The sequence below is a fragment of the Poromitra crassiceps genome, assembly GCF_964638095.1.
Source record: "Poromitra crassiceps genome assembly, chromosome: 27".
Lineage (NCBI taxonomy): Eukaryota > Metazoa > Chordata > Actinopteri > Beryciformes > Melamphaidae > Poromitra > Poromitra crassiceps.
The window spans coordinates 16,011,484-16,039,088 of record NC_139650.1 but is presented as its reverse complement, the minus strand read 5'-3'; the positions used below and the strand labels follow the sequence as shown (position 1 = coordinate 16,039,088).

At 43.2% G+C, this 27,605-nt stretch overlaps 1 protein-coding gene across 1 annotated transcript; it reads left to right on the top strand.

The window, feature by feature from the left end:
- LOC310799006 (delta-1-pyrroline-5-carboxylate dehydrogenase, mitochondrial) lies at nt 1–25,957 on the top strand. Its single transcript, XM_083661576.1, has 15 exons — nt 1–91; nt 5,478–5,571; nt 5,767–5,859; nt 10,448–10,495; nt 13,650–13,805; nt 15,013–15,162; nt 16,964–17,038; nt 17,251–17,438; nt 17,919–17,992; nt 18,708–18,904; nt 21,879–21,926; nt 22,076–22,228; nt 23,318–23,439; nt 23,902–24,020; nt 25,765–25,957. The coding sequence occupies exons 1-15, from the start codon at nt 51–53 to the stop codon at nt 25,875–25,877; spliced, it is 1,671 nt and encodes a 556-aa protein (XP_083517702.1). The 5' UTR covers nt 1–50; the 3' UTR covers nt 25,878–25,957.
- Nucleotides 25,958–27,605: the final 1,648 nt, after the last annotated feature.

Here is a 27,605-nt window from a genome sequence, read left to right as displayed (position 1 = left end):
TTGTTATTTTATCATTTATTTGAGCATATTTCCCCTCAAACAGTGACGTTATGCTGCGAGTGAGAGCGGCCGTGTGCCAGTCTTGGAGGGGGTAGGTACTTCACATGAGCACACACGAGACTCCTTCACCTTTATGCTTGACTTTAACGTTACAAACGTCATTCAACGTCAACAGCAGTGTCTGTCTGCCAGGACTGTTGGTTTCTAATGATAGTTTAGTTAACCTGAGGAGGTGACACTCGTGACATTACAAGTCACGTTAGGCTGGAAATGTAATGTAACGTTAGGCGAATAGCACTGCTAATTTGGTGTGTACAAGTTATGTAACTACTAACTAATTACTCTTGAGCTAATGAGAGTGTTGCTTCAAAGCCTCATAACAATGACTCTTCTTCTGAGTTCTGATGAATATGGTCTAGCAATGCACTTCACGGAAGTTCGTGCAGGGCGCCTATGTTAAGTAGCCTACTACCATAGTCATTCAAGTGAAATGCTGAAAAAAGTAATATATTCGGTTTTCACAAGCATTTGAAGGCTGTCAGTCTCAGCAAAGAACGTGCATTAAGAAGTGACACTCAACGCATTTATTTAATCAAAAACATAGTTTGGAAACAGTCAAGACATAAAGGGGTGTATCTCACTCAATCTTTGGAGTACAAAGATCATTTTTATATTACCAGAAAGCTTAAATTCTTCTCTTTCCAACAGTGTATACAACTCCAAATGTGTTTTTGGGGGCAATGTGATTTTGTCAGAGTGCAGGTCACATATGGTAAAAACAGCATCTAGTAAAATGCAAAAGTACCTCTGCTAGTTTAACAGTGAAGAAAAATATAAAAAATGTGCATACTATTCTAACTATTTACTTGTTTATTTATTCAATCTATGAAAGAATCCAAGCAGAAACATGTAGGCTAAAACTGAATTTCATTTATTAAATAACAAATACAGCACTTTGAAATCACTAGGCATCTCGTTCTCGCGCGTTCCGCGCACTCAATTCCTAGGCTCGCCCGCTGTGAGGGGCGAGCCTCACCCACCCTGCACCTCGTCGAGCTGGCCCTGCAGTTGGCATAGGCAGCTGGGTCACTACGCGGCCTCGCCACCCTGCAGCTCGACCGCTGTGCGGGTTCCCTTGCTCTTATGACATCACTGATGATCACTGATGATGTCACAACTTCGCATCACTGATGTGATGCTCTTATGACATCACTGATGATGATTTTTTGACATCACTGATGAATGACATCACTGATGATGTCACAACTTCAAGGGAGGCTGATTTTAGGGGGCAATATGGTGGCGGTGCCACTAGCGCAGCACCTCTAGCTATAAGAGTGTCGTCTCTTTCCTTCCACGCTCTTTGGTCTCAGTCGCTTTGTATGAGCAAATCCACACTCACTAGTCTGCTACAGCTTTGCTTTTGCTGCAACACCTGTAAAAACCTTTGACAGCCCAGATTCTCCCAGATGACTTCCAGATGTTTGTTATCTTTCTCTCTTGGTGGACATGATAACAAAACAGCCATGCTGGCCTAGTTCGCCTATATAGGAATCAAATGTTTTCTATGGCAACATAGTGTTGTTTCTTTATGCGTGTTCATCATTGATGTCTTGGCTTATGGGAGCCGACTTTGGTGCATAGATGCTTTTGCCAAACTGTCAAGAAAAGAGAACTTTAGGCTTTTAGGGCATGAAAAGACCTGCCTCTGGCACCAGCCAACCACTATCAACCCTGTGAACCTCAGTTTGGAAAGTTGAGACTGGATTAGTTAATCATATATGAAGGAGTGAGGTTCACCAGAGGTCTGCTGTGGTGAAATTTCCCACGAATGGGTTTTAGTTAGCAGAAGACACAAGGTCACATTAGGTTTCAAGGTTTCTTTATTAGTACCCGAGGGTAAAATAGTTATGCAGACGGGAAGTTCAGCTGTTCAGAAGATAAAAACAAAACATACGAAATCACAAGACATCAAACAAGCATCATTACAATAGAGCACATTAAAATACAGTAAGATCAAAGTAAAACCATGATAAAGTGCTTTGTGACAAGAGACTAAAGTGCTGAAAGACTAAAGTGTTTCTGCACATGCTTGTGCGCGCGCACACACACACACACACACACACACACACATGTAGCTACTCATGTGACTGTGTCGTCTGCAAATGTAAGTAGTAGGGCTGTGAATCTTCACTGGCCTCACGATTCGATTCGATTACGATTCATCTGTCAACGATTCGATTCGATTCGATTAAACGATGCATCACGATGCATCGCGATGCATCTTAAATCGATGCATCACTTTTTCCGCAATACATGATTTATTTTTTCTCACTTTCTTTTTTCTCACTGTGTGGCTACTTTTAAAATAAAAGTGCATTTGGAATTGCATTGTATTATGATCCATAATTAAAATAAACAACTGCATGTACTTACATTCTATTTTATTTGATAATTTTTTTTTTTTTTTTTTTTTTTTTTTTTTTTAAATAATCGATTTTTGATATTTGTTAATCGATGCAGAATCGTGCACGTCCGCATCGCGATGCATCTTATAATCGATTATTTTTGACACCCCTAGTAAGTAGGGTCCTGTTTGCGTGCTTACTCTGGCACATGTTTGTGTACAGGATATAGAGCAGAGCTGAGAGCACACAGCCTTGAGGTGAGCCGGCAGAGGAACGTAAAAAGTCAGATAAAAAGCCATTCACTTTGACTTGCTGTGATCTGTTTGTTAAAAAATCTAAAATCCAACCCACCAGATTGTGACTCAGGTTAAACTCCTCGATTAGCCTTGTGGCTAAGATATGGGGTTGGATGGTATTAAAAGCTGAGGAAAAGTCAACGAATAAAAGTCTGGCATGGGTTTTGTTTCCCTCAAGGTGTTTAAATAAAAGGTTAAAGAGGGTGGTTGAAGCGTCCACCACTCCTCTGTGTGCCCTGTAGGGTCGAGTGCATGCTCCGTTTCTCTTGTGAGCTGTACCTTGACAAGCCTTTCAAAGGATTTCATCACAAGAGAAGTGAGGACGACTGGCCTTAGGTCGTTCAGAGCTTTGGGTCTGCTGCTTTTTGGAACAGGGATAATCACAGCCTGCTTCCACAGGCTAGGTGGTTCAGGTTGGTTGGCTCAGAGACAGGTTAAAAATATACGAAAAAATAAAACTGAATTGCCTTGCACAGGACTTGAGTAAAATGCCAGTGATATTGTCAGGGCCAGCCAAGGCTTTAGTTTGTTTTCAGCGAGAGGAAGGACTTTTCCACTTGTCTCTGCTCTAGGACAGAGTGTTGATCATCCTTTAGCTTATGACTCAGTTCCTCAATTTCATCTTTAAAATCATGCTGTTGATCAAATCTCTGATAAAAAGTATTAAGAGAGTTGGCAAATTCCCTAATTGACCTAAAGCCATCAATAGTGATGTTGGTTTTGCTCTTGCATTGCTGTATGCCTGCGATTGTTTTCATGCCAGACCAGGCTGAGGCAAGGTTCCTTTCGGCCAATTTACTCTCTATCTTAGTTTTATACTTTTGTTTAGCCCTTAGTATTTCAACTTTTACCTCCTTTTTGGCTGCTTCCATTTCAAGAGCCCCTCCTTGACTGAACAATTGCTTTTTCCTCTGTAGGCTAGATTTAACTGCTTTAGACATCCACGGTTTGTTATTGGGGTAAACCTTAATCGTTTTAGTACGAATGATCATGCTCTCGCAAAAAGTAACGTAGGAGCAGATTACATCAGATAGTTCATCAATGTCATTACAAGAGTTTGTAAACGTCTCCCAATTGGTGCAGTCAAAGCACCCCTGGAGACAAGCAGTGGAATCCTCTGACCAGATTTGGACTTCTTTAGTCTGGATTTTCTCTCTCCTTAAGACAGTTTTATATGTAGGGAGCAGCAGCACACAGTTGTGGTCGGCAGACCCTAAGGGGGGCAAGGGGATTGATTTATATGCTCCCTTTACTGTACATAACAGAGATCTAATATCTTATTCTGCCTGGTTGGACAGGTTACATATTGATCAAAGTTAGTCAGGGTCTTTTTCAGGGACACGTGATTAAAATCTCCAAGTATTAGATTTGGTGCTTCAGGTGAGATTGACTGTAGTTTTTGCACAGCATCAAATACAGTACTTGTGGCAGTGGCAGGATTAGCTTTTGGGTGGATATACACAACGGATAAGAATATTTGTGGAAATTCACGGGGTAGGTAAGATGGACGGAGCGACACCGACAGAAGTTCCACATCAGGTGTGCACAGTCTTTCTCTGACGGTTACAGAGCTGCAGTAGCGTTTGTTGACATAGAGGCACACGCCCCCTCCGCGGGATTTTCCTGTCGCCTCTGCATCCCAATCTAGGCAAAATGGAATCCCAAATCCATCTATGGACAGATCGCTGTGCGGATCATTCTCAGTGAGCCAGGTCTCTGTGAACGCCATGACGCAACAATCTCTATAGTCCTGGAGGAAGCCAGCATTTCCTTGCAGCTGGTCAAGTTTATTTCGCAAGGACTGAACATTTCCCATAACCAGGGAGGGCAGAGGGAAACATAACCAGGGAGGGCAGAGAGGGAAACATAACCAGGGAGGGCAGAGGGCAGAGGGCAGAGGGCAGAGGGCAGAGGGAAACATAACCAGGGAGGGCAGAGGGCAGAGGGCAGAGGGCAGAGGGCAGAGGGAAACATAACCAGGGAGGGCAGAGGGCAGAGGGCAGAGGGCAGAGGGCAGAGGGAAACATAACCAGGGAGGGCAGAGGGCAGAGGGCAGAGGGCAGAGGGCAGAGGGAAACATAACCAGGGAGGGCAGAGAGGGAAACATAACCAGGGAGGGCAGAGGGCAGAGGGAAACGGGTGAGCTGCTGTTACAATAAAAGAATGAATTAAGTAACATTTGCAGCGCTGCAAAAGCCAAACCTTTCTTTCTCATGCAGCAGATCTACCTTCACATATTGGCCATTTTAGTTTTGAACAGTATCATGATGAACACATACATTTTTAGCATCAAAGCCCCTAATCCAGTGTTAGCGGCATGCTCTGCCCATTGGAGGACACAGGACCACCAGTCATTGGAGTATCATACCAGTATCATCATCATAGCAGTTATTACAAAAGCTACCTAAAATAGGCCTAACTGTGAGAATACCCACTGAATAATGTATTTGCTCATTTATAAGTTGACCGTTAGTTAAAAGATTAATGTGCGCCGGAAAGCTTATCTCGTATTACAGCTGCTGCAAGACTGCAAATGGATGATGGAAATGAACCGATTGTAAGTTGCATGATGGCACATGCCCAGCTGTGTGAGCTCCTGTCTATTCATTGAAAGAGTTCAACATCCTCTAGCCATGAACAAGATGTCCAAGTCTGTTCAAAGGTATCTGCTGACCTGGCCCAGACAATACACTGAGGGGAAATCATGTGTGTGTGTGTGTGTGTGTGTGTGTGTGTGTGTGTGTGTGTGTGTGTGTGTGTGTGTGTGTTTAAGGTTCAAAACCTTCCCTTGTGCAGCTGTTGAGGTGAAGAATGAGCCGATCCTGGGATTCACTGAGGGCAGTGCGGAGAGGAAAGAGCTGTTGAAGGTTAGGAGGCACAGACATGTCATCTCACAATCATTAATGTGTCAGTTATTATTACATACTAACTCTTTTCTCACTGGCATGTCACCTCACGGTCATTAATGTGTCAGTTATTACATACATACATACACTCTTTTCTCTTCAAGTTCAGCTTCATGCTCTGTGCCTACTGCCTGTGTCGTGTGTGTGTGTTTTCAGGCCTTGGACAGTCTGAAAGGAAAGACAGAGGAGATTCCCTGTGTGGTTGGAGACGAACATGTGTGGACCAAAGACATCAGATACCAGTTATGTGTGAGTGAAGCAAAGAGCTATAATAGTACTGTAATATAATAGTAATTACCGGTATACAACATGTAGTTCCGACCAAGCAATCTGATTGGTCAAGGACCGTTCTCAAATGAGCATAACAGCACACCTAGCCGTTCTCAAATCGTTCATTTGAGAACGGCCTCATCACTAAAATATCACTCCACCGGCCGGTCTGTTCAGCAGAGAACAGCAGCGGCCAAAATTCTGCAGGCAAGATGGCTGCCTATATAGCACTGTAACCTGACATAATTTCTAGCCCATAAACTAACTAATAACTTGGCCAATAACTATGTAACATACAAAATAAAACAAACAGTAATGTCTTCTTTTGATGTAGAATGCATAGGACATGTAACTGGTTCGTTAAACTCGCATTCCGGGAATAAGGTTAACGTAAGTGGCGCAAGACTCGGAGAGCCTGGTTCTCCTCGAACCCACTTGCTTAGCGCCAGAACACACAAGATTTGGTGGCTGAACACGCTAGGATTGGCCAACGCCAACTCCAGTGTCCAGAACTGTCAAATCAAATCATGTCCCGCCTCTCAATCCTCTTTCATCTCAGACAGGCAGTATTATTTTCAGTCTGATACATCACCGTCCTAACCTGACGCTGCCAGATGAAACCAGCAGCTTGTTTGTTTATCTCTTCTTCCAACCATTCATCAACAGTAAGTCTGCCAAATAAATTAAAATTAACAACAAAACAATCCATTTAGCATCAACGCTGTAAGCTAGATGCTGCTTTCTGCACACGTGTTTGTTACAGTTAACTCATGTGATGAGCATATCAGCTGTTTGTTATAGTTAACTCATGTGATGATGAGCATATCAGCTGTTTGTTACAGTTAACTCATGTGATGATGAGCATATCAGCTGTTTGTTACAGTTAACTCATGTGATGAGCATATCAGCTGTTTGTTACAGTTAACTCATGTGATGAGCATATCAGCTGTTTGTTACAGTTAACTCATGTGATGATGAGCATATCAGCTGTTTGTTACAGTTAACTCATGTGATGATGAGCATATCAGCTGTTTGTTACAGTTAACTCATGTGATGATGAGCATATCAGCTGTTTGTTACAGTTAACTCATGTGATGAGCATATCAGCTGTTTGTTACAGTTAACTCATGTGATGAGCATATCAGCTGTTTGTTACAGTTAACTCATGTGATGATGAGCATATCAGCTGTTTGTTACAGTTAACTCATGTGATGAGCATATCAGCTGTTTGTTACAGTTAACTCATGTGATGATGAGCATATCAGCTGTTTGTTACCGTTAACTCATGTGATGAGCATATCAGCTGTTTGTTACAGTTAACTCATGTGATGAGCATATCAGCTGTTTGTTACAGTTAACTCATGTGATGAGCATATCAGCTGTTTGTTACAGTTAACTCATGTGATGAGCATATCAGCTGTTTGTTACAGTTAACTCATGTGATGAGCATATCAGCTGTTTGTTACAGTTAACTCATGTGATGAGCATATCAGCTGTTTGTTACAGTTAACTCATGTGATGATGAGCATATCAGCTGTTTGTTACAGTTAACTCATGTGATGAGCATATCAGCTGTTTGTTACAGTTAACTCATGTGATGATGAGCATATCAGCTGTTTGTTACCGTTAACTCATGTGATGAGCATATCAGCTGTTTGTTACAGTTAACTCATGTGATGAGCATATCAGCTGTTTGTTACAGTTAACTCATGTGATGAGCATATCAGCTGTTTGTTACAGTTAACTCATGTGATGAGCATATCAGCTGTTTGTTACAGTTAACTCATGTGATGAGCATATCAGCTGTTTGTTACAGTTAACTCATGTGATGAGCATATCAGCTGTTTGTTACAGTTAACTCATGTGATGAGCATATCAGCTGTTTGTTACAGTTAACTCATGTGATGAGCATATCAGCTGTTTGTTACAGTTAACTCATGTGATGAGCATATCAGCTGTTTGTTACAGTTAACTCATGTGATGAGCATATCAGCTGTTTGTTACAGTTAACTCATGTGATGAGCATATCAGCTGTTTGTTACAGTTAACTCATGTGATGAGCATATCAGCTGGCTGACGTCTGGCTGACTCAACGGGGACTATTTCTTGTCTCGGACTAACACACTCGGCAAAAAAATTGTTATTTTCAGAGCAAATGGCACCAAAATATGAACACCTTTTGTTTATAGCTTGTATTTTGTTTGTAACTGTTCGCAATATTACACTCGAGGGTGTACTTTACTGTGCTTATTGGCACTTCAGTGACGCGTACGGACCTCGGCTTGCGCCTCGTCCTGCTGCATCACTTTCGTGCCAATAAAGTACACCCTCTCGTGTAATATTGCTTAAATATACAACACTTAGTTCCAGTCAAACAATTTGATTGGGCAAGAGGCTGATGTTCAGTATAACAGCACTGTATGTATATCACTGCACTTCACAGCTGTTCTAATGTACCGTAAATTCCGGACTATAAGCCGCACCGGTGTATAAGCCGCACCTGCAAAGTTGACTATTTTTTTCTTATATAAGCCGCACCGGACTATAAGCCGCGGGTGTTTTAATGGTATTTTTTTTTTTTTTTTTTTTTTTTTTGTGTTTTAATGTTTAACACATTCAGTGCCAAGGACGTCTGTGGACGTCCTAAAAAAAAGTAACGAGGAGTGCCAAGGACGTCTGTGGACGTCCTAAAATCATAATTCATATTATTCCATAATTCTGCTGTTTAAGGTCGTACCTAGCCAGTGAGCATGAATCCCTTCAAGGGATCACACGGCGCCACCTTAAACATCGTCACAGGAGCTGCTCCACCCACCTCAGATCCTTTACTTTGTACAGGAGACAGCGGAGAAAGTGGAAACCGATGCATGCTTTCTGCCAGAGCCGTATATATTGCTCTGTCTACAGCGGAGAGTGGGCTCGGCTGCATCCGCGCTCACAACTGAGCTCTTATGCTTCTATCTATCTCCACACGATTTCCTAGAAAGCCAGCATCCGAAGCCGAACGGCCATGCCTTTTCGTTCAGTCGCGTTTGCCCATCAAGGAAATGATGCGCGCTGGGATCTGTCCGGGGCAAAAACGAGAAAACAAACTCTGTGCGTGTGGGAGGAGCCCGCAGCTCAGAGGTGGAGAGGGGAGAGGGGGGAGGGGGGAGGGGGGGGGGGGGGGGGGGGAGGGGTGTGTGACACACAGGCTGCACAGAAACCACACCACACGCCACCACATCAGAAAACACCAGCCAGAGTCAGTGAATGTGCTCGAAATTAGAGTGCAAAAGGTATTCATAAAAGGGCCTATATCTTGGAAAGTAAAAAAAAACGACAGAAAACCCTTGAAAGTGCACTTTTTTGAGAGGCTGTAATTTCATAATGGAACTGTCTAGAAACAAAATTTCTTCTTTGGAAGAAGCAGGAGTGTTCAATGTTTCATTAAAGTCCAGCCCCGTTAATATAGCCATAATAGAAAAAATTCTATAGCTGTTTTCAACTGAATGGAAGTGAATCTGGCACAGGCTCCAGACAATTTTACTGAAGCGCTGTGGCACTGAATGTGTTAATTACCATATGTAAGGGTTCATGCACAGAGGGGATTGTCGGGAAAGAGATGGCTGTTTGAGGAAGCTCCCATTTATTAACATTTCAACAAAACAACATAACACAACACCACCTGTGTTGTTTTTTACAGTGCACACAGTGTCATACAGTGTCATACAGTGTGGTGAAAAGAGGGCAAGAGAGGAAATTAAAACTTATTATAGTTATATAGGATTTATAGTTAGAAAGAGTGCTAAAAAAGAGAGATTTTTTTTTTTTTTTTTTGGAAAAAATCCATAGATAAGCCGCACCGTTATATAAGCCGCAGGGGCCAAAAAAGGCCAAAAAACGGGAAAAAAGGTGCGGCTTATAGTCCGGAATTTACGGTAACCTTGATTAGGCTGTGTTCACAGTGTTGTTCTGTGTGCACCTAGCATGGGTAGCGATATGGATACATTTGACCTTACATTTGACCTCTGTGCTAACCTACAAGTAGTTAGCTTAGCAAGCTTGCAGTCGGGAAAGGTTACCTGTTGCTTGGCAACACTTGGTCACGTTAGTGCAATCCTAAGGGAACTGTTTCTGTTGGCGGAGACAAATAACAGAGAGAACTCATGAGTTGTCTCAAATTAATAAAACATCTATTATTATTACTTGATGAATTGCTTTGTTTATACTGTGCAACTGTTCGATAAAAGCAATATCACACTCGGGGTCATTTATACTGGTAAACTTGCTGCGCCATGCACAGATATGTCAACTTAGAGACTGAACCTATCGCTGCCTGAATCATTATTCAAACATACTTTAAATGTACATGCATGTAAATGTACTGTGCTACTCTACTCTGTTTGCCCCAACGGTAGCTAAGAGTGAGAGACTTTCCAGCTGAATTGCAATAACCGTCATGCTGCTGTTATTAGCTGCTGTTATCAACTGTTCTTATCAGCTGTGTGTATCTTTTCTTGATAAGATTTGTGAGCTTCTGTCATTTAATAGCTGTCATTTACATGTACTTTCTTTCTTTTCAAAGCCCTTCAATCACTCGCATAAGGTGGCCAAGTTCTGCTATGCTGACAAGGTAATTTGGAGCATGACAGTTTTTTGTTTTTCTGTTTCCCCCCCTATTTTTCTCCCCAATTGTACTTGGCCAATGTCCCCCCCTGCTGCCCCGGTCGCTGCTCCACCCTCTGCCGATCTGGGGAGAGCCGAGACTAGCACCATGCTTCCTCCGAAACACGCGCAGTTGGCAGCTGCTTCTTTTCACCTGACAGTGAGGAGTTTCACCGGCAGGACGTAGCACGTGGGACGATCACATTATTCCCACCCTTCCCACCAGGCTCTCCGACCGACCAGAGGAGGCGCTAGTGCAGCAACCAGGACACACACCTCCAATCCGCCTTCCCACCCGCAGACACCAGCCAATCGTGCCTCTGTGGACGCCCGACCAAGCCGGAGGTAACACGGGGGTGCAAACCTGCGACCCTCGTGTTGGTAGGCAGGGAATCTATATTCTACACTACCCGGACGCCCTGCATGACAGTTTCTTAATATCTCAAATGTACCACACTATATATTTTTTTCTTTTGCTTTATTTTTTTAATGAAAACTTAAAGTGATAATCCAGAAGATTTCACTTTTCTTGTCCCTATGGCCATGAGCAGTAATTGCAGGTGAGAGCCACACAGTGTCGCATATCTGACGGGAAGGTTTTTTTTCTCTCCTTAACTCATTGAGTGCCATGGACGTCTTTCGACGTCCAATTAAATAGTGACGTAGAGTGCCAAGGACGTCTTTCGACGTCCAATGCGTTTTTTGACGGTGGGACGTCGATCAAAGCCTTCTGCATCTCCTGTACAAATATTGTAGCTATTGGAGGTCTATAACCTATTTTACAAACCCATTAGGTGGCGACAGTGCTCTCCAGATTAGAGACAGGTCCTGAGAAACAGGAGGAAAAAGCCGTGATCAAAGAGAAACCGATGCGTGCTGCAGCCAGAGCCATATAGATTGCTCTGTCTGGAGCTGACGTTGGCTGCGAACATGAGTCAATCCGCGCACACAACTGAGGCCCTCTGTCTCTGTCTGTCTGTCTGTATAGTTTCTCCACACGATTAGCCACCAGAAAAGCAGCACCCGACGCCAAACCATTCAGCAGTCCGGTTTGGCTCTTCCCTATCGCGCTGGGAGGCACACACAAACGGAGCACTCCGAAAATAGAGTGGGTGCGTGAGGCTGTGTAGTGTGGGGAGGAGTTTGCAGCTGAGGAGGGGAGGGGGGGAGAGGGGGGTGGGGCACGCAGGGCATCACACAAGTACACCACGTCACTACATCAGAAAATATTATCTTCAGACTCAGTGAATGTGCTTGAAATGCTGCATTTCACAAAAGGCGGAATAACTCAGCTTCTAATTTGAAAAGTGTCTTTTTGCTCAAAACAGCCTATCTTCTCCGGCTCATAACTAAAGAACGGAAAATGGGATCAATAAACTTTTTTTTGCTGATGATACAATAGGGCCAGTTCGTTCTTTGTGCGTGTTCGGTGTTTACATAGTAATATCACACAATATTCTGTGGGCCTCGAGAAATCACTGAAAACGCTCTGAAAACTCTGGCATTGGGAGCGTCCGTTCTCCAAAAGTGGCTGGCACTCAATGAGTTAATACATTCAAGTTTGCCAGTAGGGGCAGTAATGCAACACTTGGATGCCAACCGCCACACAACTCAAAAGAAGAAGTTGGTCAGCGGTGCGTTATTATGGATCCCACTGGAGATCGCTATGACACGTGGGCGGCTGCAGGCGCAGAGTGTGTGTGTGTGTGTGTGTGTGTGTGTGTGTGTGTGTGTGTGTGTGTGTGTGTGTGTGTGTGTGTGTGTGTGTGTGTGTGTGTGTGTGTGTGTGTGTGTGTGTGTGTGTGTGTGTGTGTGTGTGTGTGTGTGTGGGATTTCAGTTGTCAAAAGGGAACAAAAGGCTCGCTCCTGGCCAATCCCGGCACTTGACTGCTTGCTGCATAGGCTGCCGCAGGGTGTGTTCTGCCCAAATCTCCAGTGGGATCATAACGTGGAAACAACAGCAACTTGCTTCGACTCCGCCTACCCTCTCTGGAGGGTGCTGGGTGATGCGAAACCCGTCAAGAACTGTGCGCCACTTGCGATATCTTTTTGTTTTTTTTGTTTTGGGGGCGGGGAAAGTGTTGCCATAGACACAAGTTCATAAATGTTGCAATCAGTGTTGGGCAAGTTACTTTCAAAATGTAATATACTACATATTACTAGTTACTTTCATTTGAAAGTAATAAGTTACTTTACAATATTACTTTCTGTGTAGAGTAACTCGTTACTTATTTCACTACTTTTGCATTACTTTTACCAAAACAACAGCAGCAGCAGAATGACATTACCGCCCCAGAACCATCCCGAAAAATTATTTAAACCGCCTTGAAGTCAGTGTAAACAATCCAAAATTCTAAATGTTATTCTTTTCCTTTGTTATTGTCATCTATAGTGGTTATTTGCATAAAAACACAGTTTGATTAGGAAATGATTGTATCTTTTCTAAATATGTGCTTTGATTTAATAAAATGTAACTCAATTTGTAACTTGAGTTACTTGACAAAGTAACTGGTATAATATTACTGAAATCTTATAAGTAATAAGTTATATTACTGAGTTACTGCTAAAAGTAATATATTACATGTAATATGTTACTTTTGTAATGAGTTACCCCCAACACTGGTTGCAATACAGAGAGATGCAAGGGCTTTCATCAATGGGCCATAGGCTCAATCATCATTGTTAACTCCATTGGTGATATATAGTGACTTTACAGACATTTATGTACATGAAAATCTTCTGGATTATCACTTTAAATATGTATTTTGAGAAAAATGTGTCTTGTGCAGTAACAATTTGCAGTTTAGCTCATTTCACAAATCCAGAAAATAACTTTTTGAAGCCAGTTGTACCTAAAGCCTAAACTATGATGATTCTCTGTACTGTAAATCTGATTCACCATCACAGAAGATAATAATATACAAATTTCCCTTAGAAATCGAATGTACATTTGCTGGGATTTAGATTTACATGACAAATGCACCAAAGAATGCGTAGTCTTATAATAAGTGATTTCTTCGGGCTTGTATGTGATTGATGCAGGAGCTGCTCAACATGTATGTGATGTATGTGATTGATGCAGGAGCTGCTCAACATGTATGTGATGTATGTGATTGATGCAGGAGCTGCTCAACAAAGCTATCTTGGCGTCTGTGGCAGCGCGGAGAGAGTGGGACCTGAAGCCCGTCCAGGACCGAGCCCAGGTTCTCTTCAAGGCAGCAGATGTCATCAGTGGGCCCAGGAGAGCGGAGATCCTGGCCAAGACCATGATTGGACAGGTAGAGTGATGCTCCTTCTGGTCCTGTGATGGAGGCTGCAGCCTGGGCAGGACACATCTGAATGGAGGAAGTGAATGAGTAATGCTCTCCACTCCTTCAGTAAATATCCCCAGGCTGGAACGTCTGGCTCGTGTAGATGTAAAAGCACTCCACTTTTCAATCGTCAATTAGACCGCTTCATGTCTGCATCTTTGGAACAGGGTAAAAACGACTGTAAATTGTTTCGTGTGTTTCAGTGTGCTCGTATGCGTGCGTGTGCATGATGAACATGCAGAGAGGGAGGGAGACCGAATGAGCCTGTGAAGAAAAAGTAATGTTTTACTATCAACCACAATGATTAATGCACTAATGCAGTGGTTCTCAAATGGGGGTCCGGGGACCCCCAGGGGTCCGTGGCACTTTGCCAGGGGGTCCGCGAAAAGTTTTCAGGAAAATAACAATAAACACATTTGTTGTTGTTGCAAAAGCTTCATAGTTCAACGAAAATATTTTATGCTTTAAATCTAAAATGGTTCATGGATTACATTCTAATCCACATCTTCTAACAAACCTACCAATTTAAAAGTCATGCACATTACCTGGAAACAATTAAGCTTAGCCCAAAATCACAAATCAGAATGAGGGGGTCCCCGGTAGGGTTTTCTATCTTGTAAGGGGTCCTTGGCTGAAAAACATTTGAGAACCTCTGCTGCACTAATGTACCCGATCTGGAGGGAAACAACAACAACATGATTATCAGGCACTCCTCCACTGATGCCACCCCGTGAAACTTTTACTTGCATTTGCGCCGCCCACCCACATGGCATGGCACGTGTTAAAGGGCACTTGCAACATTTGTTTTAACCATTTAACTCATAGCATTAATCAGGTAATGTTGAAACGGTCGGTTATCGGTTAAACGGTTATTGGTCGACATCCCTACACTTCATACAAATCTGGGGGGGAAATATTGGAAGGGATGAAGAACGGAAGCTTGTTAAAATTGATCAGTGTCCCTCACTCTGGATGAGTTGAGTCGGGACCAAACACTAAAGAATTGAAGGAAATTCTGAATGTGGTTAATCAGACTTGTGTAGACTGCATTTATTTTAACACTCCATGCCTAGTTCAGTATTTGGTTTTATTGATAGTTTTGTTTAATCCAATCCAATATGTGCTTCCCTCAGAGGGACACTATTTAATTATTGTTATTATTATTGTATTCCAGGGGAAGACGGTGGTCCAGGCGGAGATCGATGCTGCTCCAGAGCTGATTGACTTTTTCAGATTCAACGCTAAACATGCCATTGAGCTGGAGAAGCAGCAACCACTAGATGCTGAAGGCAGCACAAACACCATGCTCTACCGTGGCCTGGAGGTGAGAACATGTCAAAATACATCAATATATACCTTGCCCTGAACCGCCACTGTCATTTGTATCTGTTCCCTGTAACTGTTGCCTGTTACCTGTATCTGTTGCCTGTTTCTGTTCCCTGTTGCTTGTCTCTTGTTCTCTGTTAAGCGTCTTTGGGTCTGGAAAAGCACCTTATAAAATAAATGAATTATTATATATATATATATATATATATATATATATATATATATATATATATATATATAGACAGCAAGACATGAAAACAGGCATAGGCAGGCATGCCTGTTTTCTATGTTTTGAAAATTGAAAAGGAGGTGAAGAGGGGGACTTCCATTCCTTCAGAATGAGTTTTATTGGCAACAATTGTCCCCAGTGTCAGAGACTGTTGCACAGTTGTAGGGAAGTTCAGAGAGGACTCAGAGCAGCCGAAGATGGCGAGTTCTGCCTCCGGCTGAAGGGTTATATTGTAGGCCTTAGAGTACCAGTCAAATATTTTGGCACAGAATCCTGTCAGTGAAGGGCAGAACCAGAAAGCATGAGACAGAGTGCCTGCCCTCTAACACCTGACACCTGTCACACAGTGGTGAGATGGAAGGGTAAGTGCACGTTCACACAATAGGCAGAGCATAGGCAGAACTGAAGCTTGAGGCAGGCTGACGCTTAACCGTTCACACAAGAAGCCTTCTCTTTTCCTCTCAGCGCCTCCTCGGCGCACCTTGAACCCGCCCACAACTCCCATTGAATTCATGCCTGGCAGCTTCAAGCTTCACGCGTCACGCCTGGAAAATAGGACTGAATCCTGAACGATCGCTTCAGCGCGGCTGGTGTGAACGCTCTCACCTGTTAACAAGGACGCCGAAATGAAACTGCGTGGTTTCAGCGTGACTTTGGCGTTGCTTCGGTTTACTGTGAACGGCCACTAAATCCTGTGCAACTGGATCAGCTGGTGTCTGCTATTAACTGAGCAGAGTTGTATCACAGACACCATATAATGTAGGGGTGGGGGAAAAAATCGATTCACCTAAGTATCGCGATTTTTAATGTCACGATTTTTTGGATCGAGCTTTTATTCCAGAATCGATAATCGCAATTTTTTTTTTTTTTTTTTTTTTTTTTTTTTTTGTGTGCTTGCAGTCAGGCCACTCACTGAACAGCAGGCCAGGCGCCGCCTACTGGTTTACTAGTGGTTTTATTACTTTATTAGTTAGTCTGAAGTAATAATTACACTTCAGGGTTAAAGTGGGTGCATCTCATTGTAAAATTGGACTTCAAACGGCCCAAATCTGGCTTCAAATGGCCCAAATTTCACGCGCGTTGGCCCATATCAGCCTGGCCTGCTTGGTATCTAATGCCCGGCCTGAATTATGATCCCAGTCCGCCCCTGTTTTTAACTATATCGCCCAGCCCTACTCATGATATATAATATACAGTCTCTAGTGTATGATTCAACTTTTCCCATGTTCTAATCTAGTGTAAAAAAGCAAACAAACTGAAAAAATAAAAGAAAAAAATAAACAAAAATCGCAATAAATCGTAATATCGAATCGCAATAATCGTAGAATCGCAATACTTAAGAATCGCAATATAAATCGAATCGGCACCCAAGAATCGTGATAGTATCGAATCGGGAGATAAGTGAATCGCCACAGCCCTAATATAATGTCAGATAAATCAATACCAGGTTCCCCTGCCACGCTTCTCTAATCCTCTCAGTAGAGGCCGTGCTGTGCTATCACTTTATTTAGTAAGAGGAGGTGTTATCTTAAACAAACCTTGTATTCTGTTATTTCACCCTTTCCCTCAGGGTTTTGTAGCAGCTGTCTCCCCTTTTAACTTCACTGCTATTGGTGGAAATCTGGCAGGTACCCCAGCTCTGATGGTAAGTGCAAGGACTGTGGATTGTTGTGTCTCTTGTCAACCGAGTACAAATTAGTTCATGGAAAGAGCAGGCCTAAAATCTTACACACCCATACTGCTCCTAATGTATGGTATGTGTTGTGATATAATCTGGAATGTCATTTGAAACAAAAGGTTGGTTCTTTTCTCTTCGTTTTTTTCACCTGACTTCCTGCTTGTGCTCCCATTGGTCAGGGTAATGTGGTGCTGTGGAAGCCTAGCGACACGGCCATGTCTGCAAGCTACGCCGTCTACAAAGTCCTGCGGGAGTGCGGCCTGCCGCCCAACATCATCCAGTTTGTGCCGGCTGATGGCCCGGTGTTTGGAGACACCGTCACCTCCTCTGAGCACCTAGCAGGCATCAACTTCACTGGCAGCGTCCCGTAAGAGAACGTTTCTTCTTCATACGTTTCAGGCTTTCATTCCAAATTTAGCAAAACTTGAATTTGCTATTTTAAGGCGTTGTAAAATAGTGGCATTGTAATGCAGTGTAATTTTGAAGTACTCAGTAATGAAGCAACATTTCCCCCCAAAATAGAAATATGGCATTTTGGAATAAATCCATTCATATCCAAATCAACTTAACACCCTGGTTAATGTTTTACGTTTCACCCTCTTGGCAAATGACCATTAGAAAAAATTAGAGAGTTGCAAGGGCCTCTTGTCCGAAACATCAGTGTTTAAAATAACCAATCTTATATCATTTGTGTTCTTTGATTCTGCTTAGTATTATTGATCATTCATCAGCCAGTTTGAGCCACACAATTTAGTGAAATGCATTCTTTCTTAACCTCCTTAAATTAGTAATTTACCATTTACAAATTACATTGTATCCATGTTTTTGTTTGATGTCTTCTCTGTAGGACCTTCAAGCGTCTATGGAAACAGGTGGCCCAGAACCTGGACATCTACAGGAACTTCCCTCGAGTGGCGGGAGGTGAGCACCACCAGTAGCCTCTGCAACACATGACACATGAACCTGTTTTCAAGCCAGGTCACGATTATCATGACCAAAATGATCTAATATGCTGCTTTAGTTTATATAAACTGTCATGATAGTTTTGAACAACACAAATAAAAATCCAAATAAAAGCATCAAAAATAAATAATTTCAATTGAGTCTCAAATAAAGTGCTACTGGTGTGCATCCACTTAACCTCAGCCAGTAAAACATTTATTATAGGACTTCCTCCTCTTGTGGAAAATAAAACTGATCGTAAGTTATCGCACTGGTCAGTGTCATGGAAATGACTTGCGGTGTCATGGTTTATATTAGCTATATTGTCCCATCCCTATTGTCAACAAAGAGCCAGTGGTGATAAAAGACTACATGCACAATTAATCTTGAACCTAGTAAGTATTACTTGTGCGACATCTCAACCAATTGGAGGTCTTTGTCAGGCAAAATTATTGCTATTGCATGATGAGATCTGGTTGAAGCTTTGCATGGGAACCAGATTTAGTGTCTGAAGACAAGCCACTGCACAATGGTCTCTCCCTTAAAGGTGCAGTGAACTGACATAACTGTATTAATATAAATACAGTACATCAATAGATAAAAGATATAAAAAAGACAAACTGACATAACTGTATTTGCACTCTTCAGTCATGTTTTGTGTTTCTCATTAAACATGGCTTGTCCCACTTTTCAGAGTGCGGTGGGAAGAACTTCCACTTTGTGCACAAGTCTGCAGACGTTGAGAGTGTGGTGAACGGGACCATCCGCTCAGCGTTTGAGTACGGGGGTCAGAAGTGCTCCGCCTGCTCCAGGATGTACGTACCAGACACCCTGTGGCCTCACATCAAACAGCAGCTCCTCGCCATCCACAAGAACATCAGAGTGGGAGATGTAAGTAGAGCACGCACGCACGCACGCACGCACACACACACACACACACACACACACACACACACACACACACACACACACACACACACACACACACACACACACACACACACACACACACACACACACACACACACACACACACACACACACACACACACACACACTGCCCTCGAGCCAGAAAACCTGCTTTCCAACTACTTGTTATATGACAGCATTTCTGTCATTTGTCATTCAGGTCCTTAAAGGGATAGTTCAGTTTGTTTGAAGTGGGGTCCTATGAGGTACTCTCATACAGTCAGTGTACTGGGTAAAGCACTCTGGATGCATCACGCACTGAGATAGGAGAACTGCACTCCTGCTGCAGCAGGCATAGAGAGCTGTTTGCTGAGTGTGAAGGGGGCCATGAGCAAAAACGTAGAAAACAACAGAAAAAATCCATAAAATGCTTCCATACTGCTCACCTGGCTTAATCCAAGTCTCCACAAGCCCTGAGATGCCAAGTTGACTTGAAAAGATGTCATGTACACCCAGTGGTGATTCTACAGTCTGTTGGGGCCCTAGGCAAAAATTCCAAGGGGCCCCTTCCAACCAGCGTTCTTTCACTTTCAATTCAAGAGAAAGTACATGAATCATGCCAGTTTGACAGGAAGGATTCACATATGTTCTCTTGAATTGAAAGTGAAAGTGAATGACCGTGAATCATTCTCTTGAATGTATGTTTCACTTTCAATTCAAGAGAATGTACATGAACCATACAAGTATGACGGGAATGACATGGGGCCTCTTTAGGGAGGTTTCAATGTCATTGCAAATCGTCCATTGGTTGTTTATGGGGAGGAAGTTGCAGTCACTGCTGTGGCTGCCGCTGCGCCTCTGTGTACACCCTGTTTTTAGCTGAAATCGTCACTGGAGCTAGCAGCTGAAAGTACAACAACTAGGGTACAACCTTGCTACAGTGATGATTTCAGCTAAAAACAGGGTGTAAATGACATCTTTTCAAGTCAACTTGGCATCTCAGGGCTTGTGGAGACTTGGATTAAGCCAGGTGAGCAGTATGGAATCATTTTATGTATTTTTCTTTTTGCTCATGGCCCCCTTCACACTTCTCCTATCTCGGTGCACGATGCGTCCAGAGTGCTTTACCCAGTACACTGACTGTATGAGAGTACCTCATAGGACCCCACTTCAAAGAAACTGAACTATCCCTTTAAGTCATTTTGAAGTTAAAGCTGCATTCAGCGATGTGTTTGTGTTCAAATAAGTGTTAAATGGCTCTATATTCTGACAGCAATCACTCAAATAGAGTGTTTGGTCAGTAACTTGGAACCCCCAACCCCGCGCTATGCTCTATCTCTCTCCTGTAGTCCTGCATGCAGGGCGGACGTATCTCCACAACTGTAACTCATAGAGACTCATGGGAAATACAGGCCTTTACAGGCATCATGATCTGACCTTCCGTTTCCCAGAAAATGTCAACTGTTGACATTTTCTGGGAAAGGGAAGGTCAAATCGCGATGCCTGCACAAAACCATATGTATTTTTTCACCCCGAATCCAACGCCACCACCCTTGAGTCTCTACGAGTTACGGTTGTGGAGATACGTCTGCCCTGCCTGCTGGACTACAGGAGAGAGATAGAGGACAGCAGGGGGTTGGGGGTTCCAAGTTAAGGTGCTGACAGGGTTCTGCGCACCCTCGACTTGGAGCCTTGCCGCCGACTAGCGGCGACAGCGAGACTGTGCATACTCGAACGTAACTTGGCCCGTTGGCTGCGGTACACGTCCAAAACACTAGGTGGCTTGTGGTACACTTATGTCTCTTACATATGACGTGATCGTGTCGTTTACCAAGAACTTACAATCATGTCGGTGGGGGGACATTTTATTGTCCCTCCATTTCAAAACTCATTCCGGTGAGCCTGCAGAAGGCTTTGCTAGATGAGGGACAAGCACTGTTAAATGAGGAAATGGCATTTCCTCATTCCTCACAACAAGTACTTCAGCAGATATGTGCTGACCATGGCTGTATTAAAAGAACTGGATAGGGACGTGCCACGCCCACCCATGCATTCGGACTGAGGTTGCTCACTGGCGCATGAAGCCATCATTGGGGCTTTTTCTTCCTGGTTTTACTTCCTGACAATGCAGCCCAAGGCGAAGTGCGCATGTGTGCCATGACATATTCCATGACGTCTCCCACCCCTCCCACCCATGGATTGTATTACAAGAAGAAAATACACCCGTATACGGCTCTTAGTGGCTTCTGAAGAAGAAATGCCCCATAAAAAAATAGTTGATAATTAAAAGAGTCGTTTTATACTTTGAGTGACACCCGGAAAAAATTCCCCTGGGTTTAACAGCTGCCGGGGTCCCCATGCAAGTGGATGGGAATTTTCCTTTCTGGGCTGCATGGCGTCACGTGACTTGCAATACAGAGCTTCGCCACCATGTTCAAATGGCTTCACAGCCCAGCGCTATTCCTAGGGGCTTGGTGCTGACATGTGCAAGGCAATGGCCAATCACAGCTCTCGTGCTGGTCACGTCACGTCCGCGTTGGCGCCGCGGAGTCACATTTTCAAGGAGCTGCATGCACCCTCCACCGAGCTGCGCCGATAGGACGCCCAGCTGCGGCGACCCCCTCGGCACAGTCAGCGCCGGCGATTTCCCGTGAGCATAATTTGCGCTTTAGTGACCAAACACTCTATTTCAGTGATTGCTGTCAGAATATAGAGCCATTTAACACTTATTTTAACACAAAAGCATTGCTGAATGCAGCTTTAACTGGTAACCCTCACATGTCACAAAGACGCATGCTTGGTGAAGAAACGTCTGAAGATTCAACATTATCATGTTTTTTTCTAGGCAAATCTGCTATACATTCTGAGATTATCTGTATGATAGCTAAAACGAGAAAGACTTAAAATGAAGAAATATTCTTCAATTTTGTGATGATCTTTCTGTCTTTTTCATCAGCCTGTGGAAGACTTTAGCACCTTTTTCTCAGCTGTCATTGATGACAAGGTAGAGTATTCACCCTATCATTTATAGTTGCCAGCGGTTACTTCCAGTGAAGGTTATTATGTCTTCAAACATTCACGATTTGTTTATTATTGTTGTTGTTATTAATTCAACATAATGACAGTAAACCCTTCCTGTTCCTTTTCCTGTAGTCTTTTAGTCGCATCAAGAAGTGGCTTGATCATGCCAAATCTTCCCCCAAGTTGACTGTCATCGCTGGGGGCAATTGTGATGACAAGAAAGGCTATTTTGTGGAACCTACCATCATTGAAACCAAAGACCCACAGGACGCTATCATGAATGAGGTAAAAATTCTGAGATTTTCCAAGAATTTGTGGTTGCAGTGGAGGAGGATGGGAGTCAATTCAGTGCTGTAACTTGGTGTCAGTGTCAGAAACTGCTTATAAAAGCTCTGAATTTGATATTTATGTCTTAATTTATGGAACAATGTTGTACTGTAGAAATTGTGCTATATTTGTTATTTAGGTATAAACAGGTATGCCCAGATGACTATTTTCATTGTCTTTACTGTTCTTTTCTAGCAGCAAGGGTACTTGTACAGCACTGGTTAGGCATTGGCTGAATAATGTAGAAACAAACAGCACTGGTTAGCCATTGGCTGAATAATGTAGAAACAAACAGCACTGGTTAGCCATTGGCTGAATAATGTAGAAACAAACATTGAGGGTATTAGATAACAAGGCATTATGTCTTCTTAGCCTCAGAATAACTGCATGGATTACCTGCAAAAACATGTCAAATGTGCCTCTGTCAAACATCACTGGTGTTTGGATTACTAAACTGTCAAACAGTCACTGGTGTCTGGATTACTAAACTGTCAAACATCACTGGTGTCTGGATTACTAAGCTGGCTCAAAGTCATGAGAACACAGCACCACATTCACATTATGTATGGGATTATGATTACGTCGGTCATAGTGAAATGTCTCCCTTCATCTTTATTTACTCCATAAATGAATATGAGTCTTGTGTCCAATAGGATATTTATTGAAATATTGGTACACATGTATTTCAAGCCAACTTTGGATGGAAAATATTATCCTTACAGTGATACTGATTTGCATCTGTCAAACAAAACATGAATATTAGGGGTAGGAATAAGATTCAGACAAACATAAAAAAAACATTTCAGAAGATATTTCATTACACTTTTTAAACTGAGTCTATCCTGCTTTGCATCATACATTTGCAAAGGATGTCAGACACATGTATTCTTCAGGTTACCTGAAGGCCTCTCTTTCTAAAGGATGTCAGACACATGTATTCTTCAGGTGACCTGAAGGCCTCTCTTTCTCCGTTTCATCTTTGTAATTCCTTGGTGCTCAGAGCTTCCTTGCCTGTCCACTTTGTGACATCTAGTTTGTTTTCTGCAGGAAATCTTCGGGCCTGTTCTGTCTGTATACGTTTACCCTGAGAACAACTACAAAGAGGTGCTGCACCTGATAGACAACACATCGCCTTATGCCCTGACGGGGGCAGTGTATGCTCAGGACAAGTAAGACGCAACCATCAACCAATTTGCTCATTTGATATGTAGATTTCCCATTTTTGCTTTCTTCTTCTGCTCTCTCTCTCTCTCTCTCTCTCTCTCTCTCTCTCTCTCTCTCCCTCTCCGATTTCATTTTGCCCTGTTTTTATTCCCCACTTTGTAAAGCACGTTCAAACTTGTTTTGTATTTAAAGTGTTATATAAATCAGTTGATATTGACATTTCTAAACAGATTTGCTAAAATATTAGGATGACATGTTTCTCAACCGATTTGCTCACATAAGCCCACAATTATTATGAATACTGTTGTTCGATCCTAACAAGAACATTATGGTACTATACTATGAACTTTTCCATCATGATGGATATTTAGTATTTTCTACTGTGAGCTTTCCTATTTGATAGTATGTATGTACTGTGTTGCACACTTTCAAATATCATAAATTGATAAGAGTTTAATTTGTTCCAGGAATGTTATCGATGAGGCAGCCAAGGCCTTGAGAAATGCTGCAGGGAACTACTATGTGAACGACAAATCCACCGGCTCCATTGTTGCTCAGCAGCCATTTGGGGGCGCCAGAGCCTCTGGTAAGGATGCTTACTTGTTACATTGATGAGGGAACCGTACATTTTAGAGGACATGTCAACAGAAAGAGCACTGCTGTTTTCTCCAGTTACACTTCTCCTCTGTGACGGTACAGTCAGCTTTGTCTTCTGTAGCTTAGGGAAGGCAAATTTGATTTAGTCTGCACAAGAAACACTTTCCCAAATTTCACTTGTGTTTGTTCCAGATAACATCGGGAACAGTTGCTTTATCCTTCTTTTCTTTTTGTAGAACATTTTATTTGTTGGCCGTTTTTAGGGTTTATTTCAACTAAACTGTGGGGCAGCTGTGGATCAGGAGGGTCGTCCACTAATCACGTCGATGGTTCGATCCCCGGCTCCTCCAGTCTGCAGGTCGAGGTGTCGTTGTGCAAGACACTGAACCCCAAATTGCTCCCGATGGCTGTGCCAGCACCCTGCGTGGCAGCTGGTCGCCTTCGGTGTGTGAATGGGTGAATGTAGGCACATTGTAAAGCGCTATGGTTAAAAGCGCTATATAAATGCAGTCCATTTGCCATAACTAAAGTCTGTTTCAAAACCAGAGCAGTGTGAAAGAAAAGTATAAAATATGTATAAATATACACTTGGTGATCACAAACAACATTCTAGTACATACACGTAGGGGCCACCCGCCCTCAGCTTGCGCCCTGGGTACTCAGTACCCCCATTCCCCCCACCACAGCACCCAAGCCTGGCGTGCATTACACAGAGCAGAGAGCTACTGATGAAAATATGATTATTAGCGCTATCAAGGTGGTGCCCAAAATATATAATTTAAATCAGGGATCATGTGTCCCACACGAGTCAATGAATGTGGAGATGTGTTTGGAATGTCCACAGAGATGTTTGCTATAGATGGAACAAAAGTCAAGTGGAGGCCGGGTGTCCCAGAGTCTTCTTGTGCATAGGGACATAATTCCTAGCTACACCTCTGCTGCCTGGATCACATGTTCACCGCCCAGCTGGACTACTGATCCACCAAAAAGCACACATTCATTATATACTGTTAGATAAAAGCATCCTGGGGCACCCGGGTAGTGCAGTGGTAGGTTCCCTGCCTACCAACACGAGGGTTGCTTCCTGTGTCCATACAGTCACAATTGGCCGTGTCTGTGGGTGGGAAGCCGGATTAAGGGTACCGTATCAGTTCTGCTCGCTGCATTAGTGCCTCCTGGTCTTTTGGGGCGCCTGTTCGGAGGGGAACTGGGGGGAGTAGTGTGATCCTCCCACGCGCTACGTCCTGCCGGTAAAACGCCTCGCTGTCAGGTGAAAAGAAGCGGCCGGCACATGTATCGGAGGAAGCATGTGCTAGTCTACAACTCTCCCCAGATCGGCTGAGGGGGCCGAGCAATGACCGGGATGGCAGGGGGGATTGACCAAGTGCAATGCCATTCTCCAAAATGATGTATTTAAGTGGCATCTTCTTTGACTGATTATCAACAATGGACTGGATGGATGGACTGCATTTATATAGCGCTTTTATCCAAAGCACTTTACAATGTGCCTACATTCACCCATTCACACACAGAGGGCGGCCAGCTGCCACGCAGGGTGCTGGCACAGCCATTGGGAGCAATTTGGGGTTCAGTGTCTTGCCCAAGGACACTTCGACATGCAGACTGGAGGAGCCGGGGATCGAACCACCGACCTTCTGGTTAGTGGACGACGTGCTCTACCTCCTGAGCCACAGCCGTCCCAACAACTAAACTGAACCTTCTTCTTTTCCAAGGAACCAATGACAAACCCGGTGGTCGGCACTACGTTCTGAGATGGACATCGCCACAGGTCGTCAAGGAGACCCATGTCCCCCTCACAGGATGGAAGTACCCCTACATGGGCTGAGCTGTGTCCCTCCAGCCCGGGCCCTCCGTCAGATCATTCTCCACACTACACACAGGCCATCTCCTTGTCCAGTTTAGTCATACCCCCTCCCCTCCTAACCCCTAACCCCTAACTCCTAACTCCTAACCCTAACCCTAACCCCCTCCCCTCCCCCTGAAATAGCCTTGCACTGAATCTAGACATGAAAAAGAATGTCATTTTGGAGATTGGGAGCAGCACAACAGCGCCCCTTGGTGACACTATAGGCAGAATCAACAGCTGGCCCAGGATTCTTGTCTCAAGAAGGACGCTTTGATGTACCTGCATAGCTATTCTGAGAGTTTGGCTGCTGGTACTTTCCCAGTTGAAACACCCTGAGGTATTCTCTCTCTCGTTATGTTGTCCAACAATGGAGCTTTTATTAGGGGCATTGTTTCCCAAATATAATTTGTTGTTTTATTAGCTGAATCCAATTGAAAGGTTATATTAGGTCAAAGAATAACCTAGAACATGGAAAGTATTAATGTGAGTATGTTATATACTGTATCTTATCTCTAAGCACACACAAATGATTTTATCTGTCAAAGTAAGAGCCATTAACATCTGATTCGGGTTCTTGTAATGATTCACATATTTTCGAATTATATTTTTGCTGCTATTACTTTTAAGATATTTGTGTGTAAAAGAGGAAACATGCAGAATTGGTTGACTTGAACGTTACAGTGAAATTCCTATTCCCCCGACTTTCTTAAGCTTAATTTATACTTATAAAGTGTCGCTCAGCACATGGTCGCAGATGAAAAAGAAAGTGTCGCTCATGGTGTTGCATTTATACTTCAGAGGACGTTCGCCTCGGTTCAACGGTGACACTCGAACGCTATAGTGCAGACAGCCAAGGCAAGAGAGGGAATGGAATGCACAGTGAAACCACCTCGGAGGCAAGATGTAACGTACTTGGCTGCAGCCGCATATAAACAGCACACAACCACACAACTCACCACCTCTCTCTCTGGGAAATTGGTCACGACGTTCTTTGTGATTTTCACGAAGTCATACATCAAGGACAGGCTGATAAAAATAGCGGGGACACGTTCATTCATTTCAATCGAGCGAAAACTAGTGGGTGGACCCCAACCAAAACAAGGAAGCGCGTGCCGTCTATATAGCCAATCAGACTTGCACGATACTATGACGTAGTCAGCGACACTAGACATTTCACCAGGTAGCAGACACTGCTGCTCGCCAACACTTGAAAGTATCGAAAGTGTCAGCAGACGAAGCATAAATTGGGCTTTAGAGTGTTGCTTACATGACAGCAGACAGCCTGTTTCAGTGAAACAAAGCGTTTGTTCAAAGGTATTTTCAAATAATTCAAGGAGTTATTTCAATCCTCTTGGAGTAGCAAATGAATGGAGGTTACTAACTGGACAGTTCAGAATTTGTCTGATAAATTGTCACAGACAAGAACCAAATTTGCCCTAATGCTGTATGTACTGTGACTTTTCAGAATTGATCCTATACTACAAGCAGATTAAAGCAAACGCATGTAATTATGAGCAAATACAATTAGATTTTAGTCTGCTGTGAAACTAGCTCGGAGGCTTTGCGCAGATAACCTTCCTCACTAAAACATACTTTATGACTGATTACTGTTTACAAAAAATCAAAAAAACACGCTCAACTCAACTCAACTAATAACTGGGTGCTAAATCCTACAATGAATGTCAAGAATATTATATAATATATATT

Coding starts and splice junctions, on each gene's coding strand:
- LOC310799006 (XM_083661576.1), top strand. CDS start 51: ATGCTGCGAGTGAGAGCGGCCGTGTGCCAGTCTTGGAGGGG. Junction 17,993..18,707: donor CTTCCCTCGAGTGGCGGGAG/GTGAGCACCACC, acceptor CCCACTTTTCAG/AGTGCGGTGGGAAGAACTTC. Junction 22,229..23,317: donor AGGACGCTATCATGAATGAG/GTAAAAATTCTG, acceptor TGTTTTCTGCAG/GAAATCTTCGGGCCTGTTCT.